General features: G+C 46.4%; 1 protein-coding gene across 1 annotated transcript in view; it reads right to left on the reverse strand.

Moving 5' to 3' along the window:
• The window catches only part of nit2 (nitrilase family, member 2), a 38191-nt gene extending 19885 nt beyond the window's left edge, over positions 1-18306 (reverse strand). The window contains exons 1-7 of the mRNA XM_084171228.1: positions 18197-18306; positions 17512-17630; positions 16968-17088; positions 15664-15755; positions 15421-15514; positions 6615-6689; positions 5088-5166 (exon numbers count right to left, since the gene is read on the reverse strand). Of these exons, the coding sequence (XP_084027354.1) occupies positions 5088-5166; positions 6615-6689; positions 15421-15514; positions 15664-15755; positions 16968-17088; positions 17512-17630; positions 18197-18224 (608 nt within the window). The 5' untranslated portion in view covers positions 18225-18306. The remainder of the gene's footprint in view (positions 1-5087; positions 5167-6614; positions 6690-15420; positions 15515-15663; positions 15756-16967; positions 17089-17511; positions 17631-18196) is intronic.
• Between the last annotated feature and the right edge of the window lie 477 nt (positions 18307-18783).

Genomic DNA, 18783 nt, shown 5'->3' on the forward strand with positions numbered 1-18783 from the left:
TGTTTGTGTGAGACTGTGGGTGTTTGTGTGAGACTGTGGGTGTTTGTGTGAGACTGTGGGTGTTAGTGTGAGTCTGTGGGTGTTATTGTGAGTGTGTGGGTGTTATTGTGAGTGTGTGGGTGTTATTGTGAGTGTGTGGGTGTGGGTGTTATGTATGAAAATGTATGCACTCACTAACTGTAAGTCGCTCTGGATAAGAGCGTCTACTAAATGACTAAAATGTAAATGTGTTATTGTGAGTCTGTGGGTGTTATTGTGAGTCTGTGGTTGTTAGTGTGAGTGTGTGGGTGTTAGTGTGAGTGTGTGGGTGTTAGTGTGAGTGTGTGGGTGTTAGTGTGAGTCTGTGGGTGTTATTGTGAGTGTGTGGGTGTTAGTGTGAGTGTGTGGGTGTTAGTGTGAGTGTGTGGGTGTTAGTGTGAGTCTGTGGGTGTTATTGTGAGTGTGTGGGTGTTAGTGTGAGTGTGTGGGTGTTAGTGTGAGTGTGTGGGTGTTAGTGTGAGTCTGTGGGTGTTATTGTGAGTGTGTGGGTGTTAGTGTGTGGGTGTTAGTGTGAGGGTGTTAGTGTGAGTGTGAGTCTGTGGGTGTTAGTGTGAGTCTGTGGGTGTTAGTGTGAGTGTGTGGGTGTTAGTGTGTCTGTGGGTGTTAGTGTGTGTCTGTGGGTGTTATTGTGAGTGTGTGGGTTTAAGTGTGAGTCTGTGGGTGTTAATGTGAGTCTGTGGGTGTTATTGTGTGTGGGTGTTATTGTGAGTGTATGGGTGTTAGTGTGTGTGTGTTAGTGTGAATCTGTGGGTGTTAGTGTGAGTGTGTAAGTGTTAGTGTGAGTGTGTGGGTGTTACTATGAGTCTGTGGGTGTTGGTGTGTGGGTGTGAGTGTGTGGGTGTTATTGTGAGTGTCTGGGTGGTATTGTGAGTCTGTGGGTGTTAGTGTGAGTGTGTGGGTGTTAGTGTGAGTCTGTGGGTGTTAGTGTGAGTCTGTGGGTGTTTGTGTGAGTCTGTGGGTGTTAGTGTGAGTCTGTGGGTGTTTGTGTGAGTCTGTGGGTGTTAGTGTGAGTCTGTGGGTGTTTGTGTGAGTCTGTGGGTGTTTGTGTGAGACTGTGGGTGTTAGTGTGAGACTGGGTGTTTGTGTGAGACTGTGGGTGTTATTGTGAGTGTGTGGGTGTTATTGTGAGTGTGTGAGTGTTATTGTGAGTGTGTGGGTGTTATGTATGAAAATGTATGCACTCACTAACTGTAAGTCGCTCTGGATAAGAGCGTCTACTAACTTACTAAAATGTAAATGTGTTATTGTGAGTCTGTGGGTGTTAGTGTGAGTCTGTGGGTGTTAGTGTGTGGGTGTTATTGTGAGTGTGTGGGTGTGGGTGGGTGTTATCGTGAGTGTGTGGGTGTTAGTTTGAGTCTGTGGGTGTTATTGTGAGTGTGTGGGTGTTAGTGTGAGTCTGTGGGTGTGGGTGTTAGTGTGAGTCTGTGGGTGTTAGTTTGAGTCCGTGGGTGTTAGTGTATTTGTATTTATTATGGATCCCCATTAGTTCCTGCCAAGGCAGCAGCTACTCTTCCTGGGGTCCAGCAAAATTAAGGCAGTTATACATTTTAAAAACATTACAATACATTCATAACAGATTTCAGTGTGTACCCTTAGGCCTCTACTCTACTACCACATGTCTATAACACAAAATCCATGTGTACGTGTGTGTATAGTGCGTATGTTATCATGTGTTTGTATGCATGTGTCTATGTTTGTGTTGCTTCACAGTCCCCGCTGTTCCATAAGGTGCATTTGCATCTGTTTATTAAATCTAATTTTACTGCTGGCATGAGTTACTTGATGTGGAATAGAGTTCCATGTAGTCATGGCTCTATGTAGTACTGTGCACCTCCCATAGTCTGTTTTGGACTTGGGGACTGTGAAGAGACCTCTGGTGGCATGTCTTGTGGGGTATGAGCCAGGAGAGATTGAGATGCATATTATTAATGTTAGCTCTCTGTGTACATCCAAGACCAGCCGTGCTGCCCTGTTCTGAGCCAATTGCTATTTTCCTAAGTTCCTCTTTGTGGCACCTGACCACATGACTGAACAGTAGTCCAGGTGCCACAAAACTAGGGCCTGTAGGATCTGCCTTGTTGATAGTGCTGTTAAGAAAGCAGAGAATCGCTTTATTATAGACAGACTTCTCCCCATCCTAGCTACTGTTGTATCAATATGTTTTGACCATGACAGTTTACAATCCAGGGTTACTCCAAGCAGTTTAGTCTCCTCAACTTGATCAATTTCCACATTATTCATGATTAAAATGATTCGTCCCAAATACAATGCTTTTAGTTTTTTAAATATTTAGGACTAACTTATTCCTTGCCACCCATTCTGAAACTAACTGCAGCTCTTTGTTAAGTGTTGCTGTCATTTCAGTCGCTGTGGTAGCTGACGTGTATAGTGTTGAGTCATCCGCATACATAGACACACTGGCTTTACTCAAAGGCATGTCGTTAGTAAAGATGGAAAAAAGTAAGGGGCCTAGACAGCTGCCCTGGGGAATTCCTGATTCTACCTGGATTTTGTTGGCGAGGCTTCCATTAAAGAACACCCTCTGTGTTCTGTTAGACAGGTAACTCTTTATCCACAATATAGCAGGGGGTGTAAAGCCATAGTTTCAGATATAGCAGGGGGTGTAAAGCCATAGTTTCAGATATAGCAGGGGGTGTAAAGCCATAGTTTCAGATATAGCAGGGGGTGTAAAGCCATAGTTTCAGATATAGCAGGGGGTGTAAAGCCATAGTTTCAGATATAGCAGGGGGTGTAAAGCCATAGTTTCAGATATAGCAGGGGGTGTAAAGCCATCGTTTCAGATATAGCAGGGGGTGTAAAGCCATAGTTTCAGATATAGCAGGGGGTGTAAAGCCATAGTTTCAGATATAGCAGGGGGTGTAAAGCCATAGTTTCAGATATAGCAGGGGGTGTAAAGCCATCGTTTCAGATATAGCAGGGGGTGTAAAGCCATAGTTTCAGATATAGCAGGGGGTGTAAAGCCATAGTTTCAGATATAGCAGGGGGTGTAAAGCCATAGTTTCAGATATAGCAGGGGGTGTAAAGCCATAGTTTCAGATATAGCAGGGGGTGTAAAGCCATAGTTTCAGATATAGCAGGGGGTGTAAAGCCATAGTTTCAGATATAGCAGGGGGTGTAAAGCCATCGTTTCAGATATAGCAGGGGGTGTAAAGCCATAGTTTCAGATATAGCAGGGGGTGTAAAGCCATAGTTTCAGATATAGCAGGGGGTGTAAAGCCATAGTTTCAGATATAGCAGGGGGTGTAAAGCCATAGTTTCAGATATAGCAGGGGGTGTAAAGCCATAGTTTCAGATATAGCAGGGGGTGTAAAGCCATCGTTTCAGATATAGCAGGGGGTGTAAAGCCATAGTTTCAGATATAGCAGGGGGTGTAAAGCCATAGTTTCAGATATAGCAGGGGGTGTAAAGCCATAGTTTCAGATATAGCAGGGGGTGTAAAGCCATAGTTTCAGATATAGCAGGGGGTGTAAAGCCATAGTTTCAGATATAGCAGGGGGTGTAAAGCCATAGTTTCAGAATGGGTGGCAAGGAATAAGCTGGGTCAAATCATTTACTAAACCCTAAACCTCGACTACATCTTGTAATAACTAATGTGGAAATTGATCAAGTTGAGGAAACTAAATTGCTTGGAGTAACCCTGGATTGTAAACTGTCATGGTAAAAACATATTGATACAACAGTAGCTTAGATGGGGAGAAGTCTGTCCATAATAAAGTGCTGCTCTGCATTCTTAACAGCACTATCAACAAGGCAGGTCCTACAGGCTCTAGTTTTGTCACACCTGGACTACTGTTCAGTCGTGTGGTCAGGTGCCACAAAGAGGAACTTAGGAAAATGTAAATTGGTTCAGAACATGGCAGCACGGCTGGCCCTTGGATGTACACAGAGAGCTAACATTAATAATATGCATGTCAATCTCTCCTGGCTCAAAGTAGATGAGAGATTGACTTCATCACTACTTGTATTTGTGAGAGGTTTTGACATGTTGAAAGCACAGAGCTGTCTGTTTAAACGACTAGCACACAGCTCAGACACCCATGCATACCCCACAAGACATGCCACCAGAGGTCTCTTCACAGTCCCCAAGTCCAGAACAGACTATGGGAGGCGCACAGTACTACATAGAGCCATGACTACATGGAACTCGATTCCACATCAGGTAACTGATGCAAGCAGTAGAAACAAATTAAAAAAACAGATAAAAATACAAGTTATGGACTGTGAAGCAACACAAACATGCAGACACACACATGATAACATACGCTCTATACACACACATACTCATGGATTTTGTGTTGTAGATATGTGGTAGTGGTGGAGTAGGGGCCTGAGGGCACACACTATGGTATAACTGCCTTGATTTAGCCTGAACCCAGGAAGAGCCTTGATGCATCGGTAACGCCTTCCAGACGGGAGCATGGAGAACAGTCCATGTCTTGGGTGGCTGGAATCTTTTGCAATTCTTCAGGCCTTTCTCAGACACCGCCTGACATGTACGTCCTGGATGGCTGGTAGCTCACCCCCAGGGATGTGGTGGGCCGTCTGCACCACCTGGATGGCTGGGAGCTCACCCCCAGTGATGTGGTGGGCCGTCTGCACCACCTGGATGGCTGGGAGCTCACCCCCAGGGATGTGGTGGGCCGTCTGGGAGCTCACCCCCAGTGATGTGGTGGGCCGTCTGCACCGCCTGGATGGCTGGGAGCTCACCCCCAGGGATGTGGTGGGCCGTCTGCACCGCCCTCTGTAGGGCCTTCCGGTCGCGGACCCCATACCAGATGCTGATACAACCAGTCAGGATGTTCTCGACATGTAGAATCGGTTTGCAAATTACGGCTGGCACTCTGTTCAGGGATGCTAAGTACTCTCGGCCAGCAAACACTACCGGTGTGTCCTTTAGGATGGCATAATACTAACGGTGTGGGCAGAAGAGAGCCAGAGAGCCGGACACAGCAAATGGTTTTAAAATGGAAAATTACTTCATAGAAACTGGTTTCATAAACCTTTGGTCTTCTAAGATGTTCACCAACCTTCCTCTCTGCAGCAGTTCCCAGTGGGCCGGCCCGGTGGTCATGTTGAATGCTCCAGGGTAGACCAACAGCTGACATCCTGATGGAAGACAGATAACCATGACAACAACAACATCCTCACTATCCAGGTCTGCCCACTGTTCATTCATTGCAACTTCAATACATTCCCTTACTCATATTTGTTTTTATATACAGCGCTTTTGGAAAGTATTCAGATCCCTTGACTTTTCCCACATTTTGTTACGTTACAGCCTTATTCTAAAATGGATTAAATAATTTTTTCCCCTCATCAATCTACACACAATACCCCATAATGACAAAGCAAAAACAGGTTTTTAGAAATGTTTGCACATTTATTAAAAATAAAAAACAGATATTCAAGTATTCAAACCCTTTACTCAGTACTTTGTTGAAGCACCTTTGGCAGCGATTACAGCCTTGAGTCGTCTTGGGTATGACGCTACAAGCTTGGAACACCTGTATTTGGGGAGTTTCTCCCATTCTTCTCTGCAGATCCTTTCAAGCTCTGTCAGGTTGGATGGGAGCGTCACTGCAGAGCTATTTTCAGGTCTCTCCAGAGATGTTCGATCGGGTTCAAGTCCGGGCTCTGGCTGGGCCACTCAAGGACATTCAGAGACTTGTCCCGAAGCCACTCCTGTGTTGTCTTGTTGGAAGGTGAACCTTCGCCCCAGGTGAACCTTCACCCCAGTCTGAGGTCCTGAGCACTCTGGAGCAGGTTTTCATCAAGGATCTCTCTGTACTTTGCTCCGTTCATCTTTCCCTCGATCCTGACTAGTCTCCCAGTCCCTGCCGCTGAAAAACATCCCCACAGCATGATGCTGCCACCACCATGCTTCACTGTAGGGATGGTGCCAGGTTTCCTCCAGACGTGACGCTTGGCATTCAGGCCAAAGAGTTCAATCTTGGTTTCATCAGACCAGAGAATCTTGTTTCTCATGGTCTGAGAGTCTTTAGGTGCCTTTTGACAAACTTCAAGCGGGCTGTCATGTGCCTTTTACTGAGGAGTGGCTTCCGTCTGGCCATTCTACCATAAAGGTCTGATTGGTGGAGTGCTGCAGAGATGGTTATCTTTCTGGAAGGTTCTCCCATCTCCACAGAGGAACTCTGGAGGTCTGTCAGAGTGACCATCCGGTTCTTGGTCACCTCCCTGACCAAGGCCCAGCTCCCCCGATTGCTCAGTTTGGCCGGGCAGCCAGCTCTAGGAAGAGTCTTCGTGGTTCCAAACTTCTTCCATTTAAGAATGATGGAGGCCACTATGTCTTGGGGACCTTCAATGCTGCAAAGATATTGGGGTACCCTTCCCCAGATCTGTGCTTCGACACAGTCCTGTCTCGGAAAAAAAGTAATAATTTTAGAATAAGGTTGTAACATAACAAAATGTGGAAAAAGTCAAGGGGTCTGAATACTTTCCGAATGCGCTGTACATGCCCCTTTGGGATCCTTTTCTACCTACTATGGTTACAAGGTTTACTTCCACAGCCCAGTGCAGCACAGTCACCACATTACCTTTCTTAGCGTAGAGTTGGGCCAGCTCTGCAAACCTCATGTCATAGCAGATCCCCACACCCACCTTACAGTATGCTAGAGGAGATATGACAGAGAAGGGACAGGGTTAGAGTTAACCCAATACACAGTAACACAGGGTTAGAGTTAACCCAATACACAGTAACACAGGGTTAGAGTTAACCCAATACACAGTAACACAGGGTTAGAGTTAGCCCAATACACAGTAACACAGGGTTAGAGTTAACCCAATACACAGTAACACAGGGTTAGAGTTAGCCCAATACACAGTAACACAGGGTTAGAGTTAACCCAATACACAGTAACACAGGGTTAGTTAACCCAATACACAGTAACACAGGGTTAGAGTTAACCCAATACACAGTAACACAGGGTTAGAGTTAACCCAATACACAGTAACACAGGGTTAGAGTTAACCCAATACACAGTAACACAGGGTTAGAGTTAACCCAATACACAGTAACACAGGGTTAGAGTTAACCCAATACACAGTAACACAGGGTTAGAGTTAACCCAATACACAGTAACACAGGGTTAGAGTTAATGCAGGAAAACTTTAATCCATTTGACCTCATTTCTACCAGCATGTTAAATGTGCAACCAGAGAACCAAAAAAAACTCTAGACCACCTTTACTCCACACACAGAGACGTGTACAAAGCTCTCCCTCGCCCTCCATTTGGCAAATCTGACCATAACTCTATCCTCCTGATTCCTGCTTACAATCAAAAACTAAAGCAGGAATAACCAGTGACTCGGTTAATACGGAAGTGGTCAGATGACGCAGATGCTAAACTACAGGACTGACTGGAACATGTTCCGGGATTCATTCGATGGCATTTGTTGGAAATTGTTTAGTGGACTATGAGATACAACTTAGTTAATCATGAACATATAGTTAACATTCTTTGTGGCTAACTGAATTGGGTCATTTCACTGTGTGTGTGTGGGTAAAAGAGGGAATCTGATTTAGGGTCAAGTTGCTCGCTTTTACTTAAATCCATGGCTGTCCTATCTTATCAGGGACTGAAACTAGCCTGTGGCCTTTTGTCTCTCTCCTCACACAAAGTGATAAAGAGCGGCGCCAGGGGGTTGAACAGAGTTTAACCTAAACATGAGTGTTTTTGCAAGATAAGGGATTGATTGAGTGTATTACTATTGAATCTGAACTGAATGAAAGTCGAATGTAGCCGTCCACCATAGACAAAGGGAGTGGGCGGAGCAATAAAAGAGCGGGAAACTGAGGAGGGAGGGATTTAAAGCTATGGTGTGTGGAGGGCACTATATAAGATGGAGGGAGAGAAGAAGAGGGGGCGCTACTCTGCAGACCGGCCTCGGCTTTGTTGAAATTGTAATAAAGTCATTCTTAGTTCTACAAAAACTCTGGAAGTATTTTGATTTGTAATAAAGTATAGTGATTATTTTCCACAACTCATTGAGGAGTATCCCACATCAGTCACCGGCTTCATCAATAAGTGTATCGATGATGTCGTTCCCACAGTGACAGTACGTACATATCCCAACCAGAAGCCATGGATTACAGGCAACATCCGCACTGAGCTAAAGGATAGAGCTTCCGCTTTCAAGGAGCGGGACGCTTATAAGATATCCCGCTATAACCTCAGACGAACCATCAAACAGGCAAAGCGTCAATACAGGACTGTGATTGAATCCTACTACACCGGCTCTGACGCTCTTCGGATGTGGCAGGGCTTGCAAACTATTACGGACTACAAAGGGAAACCCAGCCGTGAGCTGCTCAGTGACGCGAGCCTACCAGACGAGCTAAATGCCTTTTATGCTCGCTTCGAGGCAAGCAACACTGAAGCATGCATGAGAGCACCAGCTGTTCCAGACGACTGTGTGATCACGCTCTCCGTAGCAGATGTGCGTAAGACCACCCGAGCTACGGCCTGTTCACCCCGCTATCATCCAGAAGGCAAGGTCAGTACAGGTGGATCAAAGCTGGGACCGAGAGACTGAAAAACAGCTTCTATTCTATTTCAAGGCAACAGGTCATCAGACTGTTAAATAGCCATCACTAGCCGGCTTCCACCCAGTTACTCAACCCTGCACCTTAGAGGCTGCTGCCTCTAAGACATGGAATCACTGGTCACTTTAATAATGGAACACTAGTCACTTTAATAATGGAACACTAGTCACTTTAATAATGTTTACATACTGCTTTACTCATCTCATATGTATATACTGTATTCTATTCTACTGTAATTTAGTCAATGCCACTCCGACATTGCTCGTCCTAATATTGATATATTTCTTAATTCCATCCTTTTACTTTTAGATTTGTGTGTATTGTTGTGAATTGTTAGATACTACTGCACATCTGCAAAATATGTGTATGTGACCAATACAATTTGATTTGATTTTGATTTAAACAGGTCAACATTCACAAGGCCGCAGGGCCAGACGGATTACCAGGACATATACTCAGAGCATGCGCGGACCAACTGGCAAGTGTCTTCACTGACATTTTCAACCTCTCCCTGTCGGAGTCTGTAATACCAACATGTTTCAAGCGGATCACCATAGTCCCTGTGCCCAATAACACTAAGATAACCTGCCTAAATGACTACCGACCCATAGCACTCATGTCTGTAGCCATGAAGTGCTTTGAAAGGCTGGTCATGGCTCACATCCACACCATCATCCCGGAAACCCTAGACCCACTCCAATTCGCATACCGCCCCAACAGATCCACAGATGATGCAATCTCTATTGCACTCCACACCTTTCCCACCTGGACAAAAGGAACATCTATGTGAGAATGCTGTTCATTGACTACAGCTCAGCGTTCAACACCATAGTGCCCACAAAGCTCATCACTAAGCTAAGGACCCTGGGACTAAACACCTCCCTCTGCAACTGGATCCTGGACTTCCAGACGGGACGCCCCCAGGTGGTGAGGGTAGACAACAACACATCTGCCACGCTGATCCTCAACACGGGGGCCCCTCAGGGGTGCGTGCTCAGTCCCCTCCTGTACTCCCTGTTCACCCACGACTGTGTGGCCAAGCACGACTCCAACACCATCATTAAGTTTGCTGACGACACAATGGTGGTAGGCCTGATCACCGACAACGATGAGACAGCCTATAGGGAGGAGGTCAGAGACCTGGCCGTGTGGTGCCAGGATAACAACCTCCTCCTCAACGTGAGAAAGACAAAAGAGCTGATTGTGGACAACAGGAAAAGGAGGGCCGAACAGGCCCCCATTCTCATCGACGGGGCTGTAGTGGAGCGGGTCGAGAGCTTCAAGTTCCTTGGTGTCCACATCACCAACAAATGATCATGGTCCAAATACACCAAGACAGTCATGAAGAGGGCACGACAAAGCTTATTCCCTCAGGAGACTGAAAAGATTTGGCATGGGTCCTCAGATCCTCAAAAAGTTATACAGCTGCACCATCCTGACTGGTTGCATCACCGCCTGGTATGGCAACTGCTCGGCCTCCGACCGCAAGGCACTACAGAGGGTAGTGTGTACGGCCCAGTACATCACTGGGGCCAAGCTTCCTGCCATCCAGTACGTATATACTAGGAGGTGTCAGAGGAAGGCCCAAAAAGTTGTCAAAGACTCCAGCCACCCAAGTCATAGACTGTTCTCTCTGCTACTGCATGGCAGGCGGTACCGGAGCGCCATGTCTAGGTCCAAAAGGTTCCTTAACAGCTTCTACCCCCAAGCCATAAGACTCCTGAACAGCTAATCATGGCTACCCAGACTATTTACATTGATTTTACACTGCTGCTACTCACTGTTTATTATCTATGCATAGTCACTTTACCCCTACTGTACAAATTACCTCGACTAACCTGTACCACCACACATTGACTCAGTACCGGTACCCCCTGTATATAGCCTCGTTATTGTTATTTTATTGTGTTACTTTTTTAACTTTCGTTTATTTTGTACATATTCTCTTAACTCTATTTTCTTAAAACTGCATTGTTGGTTAAGGGCTTGTCAGTAAGCATTTCTCTGTAAGATCTACACCTGTTGTATTCGGCGCACGTGACAAATGAAATGTGATTTGATTTGACTAGGTAGGGAATAGGGTGCCATTCTCTGGTCTAAAGTAGTGCACTATATAGGGAATAGGGTGCCATTCTCTGGTCTAAAGTAGTGCACTACGTAGGGAATAGGGTGCCATTCTCTGGTCTAAAGTAGTGCACTACATAGGGAATAGGGTGCCATTCTCTGGTCTAAAGTAGTGCACTACATAGGGAATAGGGTGCCATTCTCTGGTCTAAAGTAGTGCACTATATATTTACATTTTAGTCATTTAGCAGACGCTCTTATCCAGAGCGACTTACAGGAGCAATTAGGGTTAAGTGCCTTGCTCAAGGGCACATTTACGTCATTTAGCAGACGCTCTTATCCAGAGCGACTACAAATTGGTGCATTCACCCTATAGCCAGTGGGATAACCACTTTACAATTATACTTTTAAATTATTTTATTTTTTTGGGCGGGGGGGGGGGTAGAAGGATTACTTTATCCTATCCCAGGTGTTCCTTAAAGAGGTGGGGTTTCAAATGTCTCCGGAAGGTGGTGAGTGACTCCGCTGTCCTGGCGTCGTGAGGGAGCTTGTTCCACCATTGGGGTGCCAGAGCAGCGAACAGTTTTGACTGGGCTGAGCGGGAACTATGCTTCCGCAGAGGAAGGGGAGCCAGCAGGCCAGAGGTGGATGAACGCAATGCCCTCGTTTGGGTGTAGGGACTGATCAGAGCCTGAAGGTACGGAGGTGCCGTTCCCCTCACTGCTCCATAGGCAAGCACCATGGTCTTGTAACGGATGCGAGCTTCAACTGGAAGCCAGTGGAGTGTGCGGAGGAGGGGGGTGACGTGAGAGAACTTGGGAAGGTTGAACACCAGACGGGCTGCGGCATTCTGGATGAGTTGTAGGGGTTTAATGGCACAGGCAGGGAGGCCAGCCAACAGCGAGTTGCAGTAATCCAGACGGGAGATGACAAGTGCCTGGATTAGGACCTGTGCCGCTTCCTGTGTAAGGCAGGGTCGTACTCTCCGAATGTTGTAGAGCATGAACCTGCAGGATCGGGTCACCGCCTTGATGTTAGCGGAGAACGACAGGGTGTTGTCCAGGGTCACGCCAAGGCTCTTCGCACTCTGGGAGGAGGACACAACGGAGTTGTCAACCGTGATGGCGAGATCATGGAACGGGCAGTCCTTCCCCGGGAGGAAGAGCAGCTCCGTCTTGCCAGGGTTCAGCTTGAGGTGGTGATCCGTCATCCATACTGATATGTCGGCCAGACATGCAGAGATGCGATTCGCCACCTGGTTATCAGAAGGGGGAAAGGAGAAGATTAGTTGTGTATCGTCAGCGTAGCAATGATAGGAGAGGCCATGTGAGGATATGACAGAGCCAAGTGACTTGGTGTATAGGGAGAAAAGGAGAGGGCCTAGAACTGAGCCCTGGGGGACACCAGTGGTGAGAGCACGTGGTGCGGAGACAGCTTCTCGCCACGCCACTTGGTAGGAGCGACCGGTCAGGTAGGACGCAATCCAGGAGTGAGCCGCGCCGGAGATGCCCAGCTCGGAGAGGGTGGAGAGGAGGATCTGATGGTTCACTGTATCAAAGGCAGCAGACAGGTCTAGAAGGACAAGAGCAGAGGAGAGAGAGTTAGCTTTAGCAGTGCGGAGAGCCTCCGTGACACAGAGAAGAGCAGTCTCAGTTGAATGACCAGTCCTGAAACCTGACTGGTTTGGATCAAGAAGGTTATTCTGAGAGAGATAGCAAGAGAGTTGGCTAAAGACGGCACGCTCAATAGTTTTGGAAAGAAAAGAAAGAAGGGATACTGGTCTGTAGTTGTTGACATCAGTGGGATCGAGTGTTGGTTTTTTGAGAAGGGGTGCAACTCTCGCTCTCTTGAAGACGGAAGGGACATGGCCAGCGGTCAAGGATGAGTTGATCAGCGAGGTGAGGTAGGGGAGAAGGTCACCGGAGATGGTCTGGAGAAGAGAGGAGGGGATGGGGTCAAGCGGGCAGGTTGTTGGGCGGCCTGCAGTCACTAGTCGCAAGATTTTATCTGGAGAGAGAGGGGAGAAAGAAGTCAAAGCATAGGTTGACAAAGTGGTTGACAAAGTCATCCACAGAGAGGGAGGGGGGGGGGGGGGATTCAGCAGGGAGGAGAATGTGGCAAAGAGCTTCCTAGGGTTAGAGGCAGATGCTTGGAATTTAGAGTGGTAGAAAGTGGCCTTAGCAGCAGAAACAGATGAAGAAAATGTAGAGAGGAGGGAGTGAAAAGATGCCAGGTCGGCAGGGAGTTTAGTTTTCTTCCATTTCCGCTCCGCTGCCCGGAGCTCTGTTCTGTGAGCTCGCAATGAGTCATCAAGCCACGGAGCTGGAGGGGAGGACCGAGCCGGCCGGGAGGATAGGGGACACAGAGAGTCAAAGGATGCAGAAAGGGAGGAGAGGAGGGTTGAGGAGGCAGAATCAGGAGATTGGAGGGAGAAGGATTGAGCAGAGGGAAGAGATGATAGGATGGAAGAGGAGAGAGTAGTGGGAGAGAGAGAGCGAAGGTTGCGGCGGCGCGTTACCATCTGTGTAGGGGCAGAGTGAGTAATGTTGGAGGAGAGCGAGAGAGAAAAGGATACAAAGTAGTGGTCGGAGACATGGAGGGGAGTTGCAGTGAGATTAGTAGAAGAGCAACATCTAGTAAAGATGAAGTCAAGCGTATTGCCTGCCTTGTGAGTGGGGGGGGATGGTGAGAGGGTGAGGTCGAAAGAGGAGAGGAGTGGAAAGAAGGAGGCAGAGAGAAATGAGTCAAATGTAGACGTAGGGAGGTTGAAATCCCCCAAAACTGTGAAGGGTGAGCCATCCTCAGGAAAGGAACTTATCAAGGCGTCAAGCTCATTGATGAACTCTCCAAGGGAACCTGGAGGGCGATAGATGACAAGGATATTAAGCTTAAATGGGCTAGTGACTGTGACAGCGTGGAATTCAAATGAGGAGATAGACAGATGGGTTAGGGGAAAAATCGAGAATGACCACTTGGGAGAGATGAGGATTCCTGTGCCACCACCCCTCTGACCAGATGCTCTCGGGGTATGCGAGAACACATGGTCAGACGAGGAGAGAGCAGTAGGAGTAGCAGTGTTTTCAGTGGTAATCCATGTTTCCGTCAGCGCCAGGAAGTCGAGGGACTGGAGGGTAGCATAGGCTGGGATGAAGTCAGCCTTGTTGGCAGCAGAACGGCAGTTCCAGAGGCTGCCTGAGACCTGGAACTCCAGGTGTGTGGTGCGTGCAGGGACCACCAGGTTAGAGAGGCAGCAGCCACGCGGTGTGAGGCGTTTGTGTAGCCTGTGCGGAGAGGAGAGAACAGGGATAGGCAGAGGCATAGTTGACAGGCTGCAGCAGATGGCTACAATAATGCAGAGGAGATCGGAATGAAATGAACTAAACATCTGGGAAAGGAGAGAGCAGGCCTCCCTCACCAAAAAAATAATAATATAACTCTCCCAACTTCCACCTCAGAAACTATAATTGTTTCACTGAACCACCCGAATAAAACTCTCCCAACTTCCACTTTAGAAATTAGAATTGTTGTAAACTACAGCAGACTGTTATCAGTAGCTGTAATTAAGTACAGCAGCTACCAACCACCTAACGTTAATGCCTCGGATAATGAGGTTAGAAAAACAGCTGAATGGTAGCAGCTAGCTGGCTCAATCACAGGTACTCTTAAGCATGAAATAACATTGGAAACAACTAACCACAGTTGCTAAAAGTTACCAGTAGCTACCCGCTAGCTAGCTAGCTTTGTTGGTCCAGGTAGTGGGTTAGCTAGCCTCGTGCTTCGCCGAATACAATACTTACCTACAATAATTACCTACAATAACCTTCAATAACTACCTGAGTAAGCTACCTATAATACCAAACTACAATACCTACCTACAATCTAAATACATGGTTTAAGCTTAACTCAACACCATATAAGAAGCCAAGCTTACCTTTCATAACGCAGCAATGATTAAACGTTGGGTAGCTAGCACAAAGATATTGTATTTAGCTACTACAGTACAGCCAGCTGGTAGTGTTGGCTAGCTAGCAATGGCTGCTGTGTTGACTTTGTTTGAAAAACGGCGTCGCTGCGAACGAATGTAGCTGGCTAAAAGGATATTGTTTTTAGTTGCTACCGTTGCTAATAGCTACTCGCTAGCTAATCCAGGAGGTGAGTTAGCTAGCTAGCTTCGTGCTACACCCGGCACCGCCGAATACAAAAGTAACCTACAATAACTACACAACAGCTACCCACAACAGCCCACGATGCCTACCTATACTACTTAATAATATACAGCCCACGATGCCTACCTATAGTACCTAACTACAATCTAAATACATAGTTTAAGCCTTACTCGACAAAGCCCAAGCTATGTATAAAGCCAAACTGGCAGACTGCAATCAGTAGCCGTAATTAAGTACAGCAGCTACCAACCACCTAACGTAGGGAATAGGGTGCCATTCTCTGGTCTAAAGTAGTGCACTATATAGGGAATAGGGTGCCATTCTCTGGTCTAAAGTAGTGCACTATATAGGGAATAGGGTGCCATTCTCTGGTCTAAAGTAGTGCACTACATAGGGAATAGGGTGCCATTCTCTGGTCTAAAGTAGTGCACTATATAGGGAATAGGGTGCCATTCTCTGGTCTAAAGTAGTGCACTATATAGGGAATAGGGTGCCATTCTCTGGTCTAAAGTAGTGCACTATATAGGGAATAGGGTGCCATTTGGGAAGCAGACTCAGAGACTCACGTGTGTCGAACACTGACAGGTTGCTCCCTGGGCTCAGTGTCTCCGACTCCTGGAAACGGATCTTCCCTGGAACGTCGATGTCAAATAGGTGGATCTTCAAGAGGAATCATGGTAAACATAAAGACAGAGAATGTACTCAAATACAGCCAGTGTCCTGTCAAAGCATTTCTCCCCTCATAAAGTTGGAGTCATACTGTATGTATGTGTAATGCATGTGTCCCTTGCTCCTGTTCCTGTTCCCACCTTCCTGTGTTTGAGCACCAGGCTGCCGTCAGGTCCAAACACTGGACACGTGTTATACAGCTTCCCTCCATCATCCTCCTCAGGGATGGAGCCTGAATACACCAACACATCACAGCCCACTGTTTAACACACCTCTCATATTAACACACCTCTCATATTAACACACCTCTCATATTAACACACCTCTCATATTAACACACCTCTCATATTAACACACCTCTCATATTAACACACAGCTCATATTAACACACAGCTCATATTAACACACCTCTCATATTAACACACCTCTCATATTAACACACCTCTCATATTAACACACCTCTCATATTAACACACCTCTCATATGAACACACCTCTCATATGAACATACAGCTCATATTAACACACCTCTCATATGAACACACCTCTCATATGAACATACAGCTCATATTAACACACCTCTCATATTAACACACCTCTCATATTAACACACCTCTCATTAACACATCACAGCCCACTGTTTAACACACCTCTCATATTAACACACCTCTCATATTAACACACCTCTCATATTAACACACCTCTCATATTAACACACCTCTCATATTAACACACCTCTCATATTAACACACAGCTCATATTAACACACCTCTCATATTAACACACCTCTCATATTAACACACCTCTCATATTAACACACCTCTCATATTAACACACCTCTCATATTAACACACCTCTCATAATAACACACCTCTCATAATAACACACCTCTCATATTAACACACAGCTCATATATTAAACACATCTCAAGCACATGAACACGTCATCTAATCAGAGCCGACTAAAGAGCTATGGGGACAGTCCCAACAGTTGTCCAGCTATGGGGACAGTCCCAATAGTTGTCCAGCTATGGGGACAGTCCCAACAGTTGTCCAGCTATGGGGAAAGTCCCAATAGTTGTCCAGCTATGGGGACAGTCCCAATAGTTGTCCAGCTATGGGGACAGTCCCAACAGTTGTCCAGCTATGGGGAAAGTCCCAATAGTTGTCCAGCTATGGGGACAGTCCCAACAGTTGTCCAGCTATGGGGACAGTCCCAACAGTTGTCCAGCTATGGGGACAGTCCCAACAGTTGTCCAGCTATGGGGACAGTCCCAACAGTTGTCCAGCTATGGGGACAGTCCCAATAGTTGTCCAGCTATGGGGACAGTCCCAACAGTTGTCCAGCTATGGGGACAGTCCCAACAGTTGTCCAGCTATGGGGACAGTCCCAACAGTTGTCCAGCTATGGGGACAGTCCCAATAGTTGTCCAGAGTTCCGCTCACCTCCCACCAGATACACCTGGCTCTCCTTGGCTGCCTCTGACAGAATCCGGCTGGATTCTCCAGGGATCTTCTCTGCATACTCAGGGAAGAAGCCAGTCCCATAGGGGGAGTTGAAGCACTCCTGTACATGGAAACATGTACAACATACATGTAAATATAATCATGTTTGGATGGTATTATGGGAAACAACTGGCACAGTAACCATGGAAACTGGCACAGTAACCTTTCTAATGATCACAAAGAGAAGTCAGTCAACAATAAAACAAGTCAATATTAATTCCTGGAAAAAGAGATCAATTGTTCCGCTGATGGAAATCAAATCATATTTCACATCAGCAGTTGTCACAAAGGGCTTTACAGTCGCAGCCTAGACCATAAAGAGCCAGATCTAGAGAGGAACCAGGCCCATCGTCATCACTAAACATTTCAGATCTAGAGAGGAACCAGGCCCATCGTCATCACTAAACATTTCAGATCTAGAGAGGAACCAGGCCCATCGTCATCACTAAACATTTCAGAAGAGTAAAGGGGGTGGTGTACTCACAGGTAAGACCACCACTTTGGCCCCATGTCCAGCTGCTTCGCTGATCAGCCCCCGGGCTCTAGAGAGGTTGTCAGCTTTGACCTTGGTCACGTGTAGCTGGACCACTGCCAGACGGAACTCTTGGGGCAGAAACAGAATAGTCATCATTCAGACACCAGTGTCTAAAACTCTGCCACGATATGCAGATCAAAATGCTGGCTATGCCTATTACATCATTCCTGCTCAGTTCTGCTCAAGGTCAATGACCAGACACTACAATGATCAACAGGGGGTCAGGGTGGGAGTATTTTACTGTAAAGCCTATGAAGGGGGGCAGGTAGCCGAAAGGTTAAGCCCATTGGGCCAGTAACCAAAAGTTCGCTAGTTCGAATCCCCGAGCGGACTAGGTAAAAAAAAAAAAATTGTCCTTGCACTTGAGCAAGGCACTTAACCCCAATTGCTCCTGTAGTCGCTCTGGATAAGACCATCTGCTAAAAGGTCAAAAATATAAGTGAAGACTGCACAGGTGTGCATCGAATTCAACTGCTACAACTTTACATGCATTGAAAAGAAATAACGTTCCTTGGCTATTTTCAGCTGTCAACAATAGAGCAAATGGCCCATTTGAGCTGGAGCTCTCGACATCGCTAGCCTCGACAATAAAGCCAATGTTGTCAACAGTAAAAGCCAGCTATATTGTACTTACTAGACATTGTCTTGGCCAACGTTGACATTAGTGCTTGCAGCAGTTTGCAGGATTCGTGTTCTCATAACATGAATTTCAAAAACATCTCTTCTTCCGGGTCGATGTTGGACATCTTTTCAAAATAAAGGTCTCTTGGTTTTCTTCAAGCGCTTGGTTCAGTTTATGCGTGTATGTAGCTGGCTAGCTCAACCGGCCGGCAGATGCCACTATTATGCAGTGTTATTCATATAAGTGCTCTGACCGGTCCTCTTATACCGACGGGTCGCGCCACTCTTTTCGTGGAACAGTTGACACTAGTTACCACAGCCACAAAGTCATAACCCCCCCCACCTATTTCTACAATTTCTTTCTTCTTAAAATCTGCTTTGAAACCTAATCCTAAACTTATTTTTTAACATACACATTTCAACAACATGCTGGTTATAGTGGTTCCAAATGTTGAATAGGTATAAAAATCTTCGGGGTGAACCGTTAATTCAAAAGATTAGAAATCGCCTTTAAAAAACAGTGAAACTGTATATACTGAACAAAAATATAAACGCAACATGCAACAATTTCAAGGATTTTACTGAGTTACAGTTCATATA

Source organism: Coregonus lavaretus (genome assembly GCF_964263955.1).
Source record: "Coregonus lavaretus genome assembly, chromosome: 11".
Lineage (NCBI taxonomy): Eukaryota > Metazoa > Chordata > Actinopteri > Salmoniformes > Salmonidae > Coregonus > Coregonus lavaretus.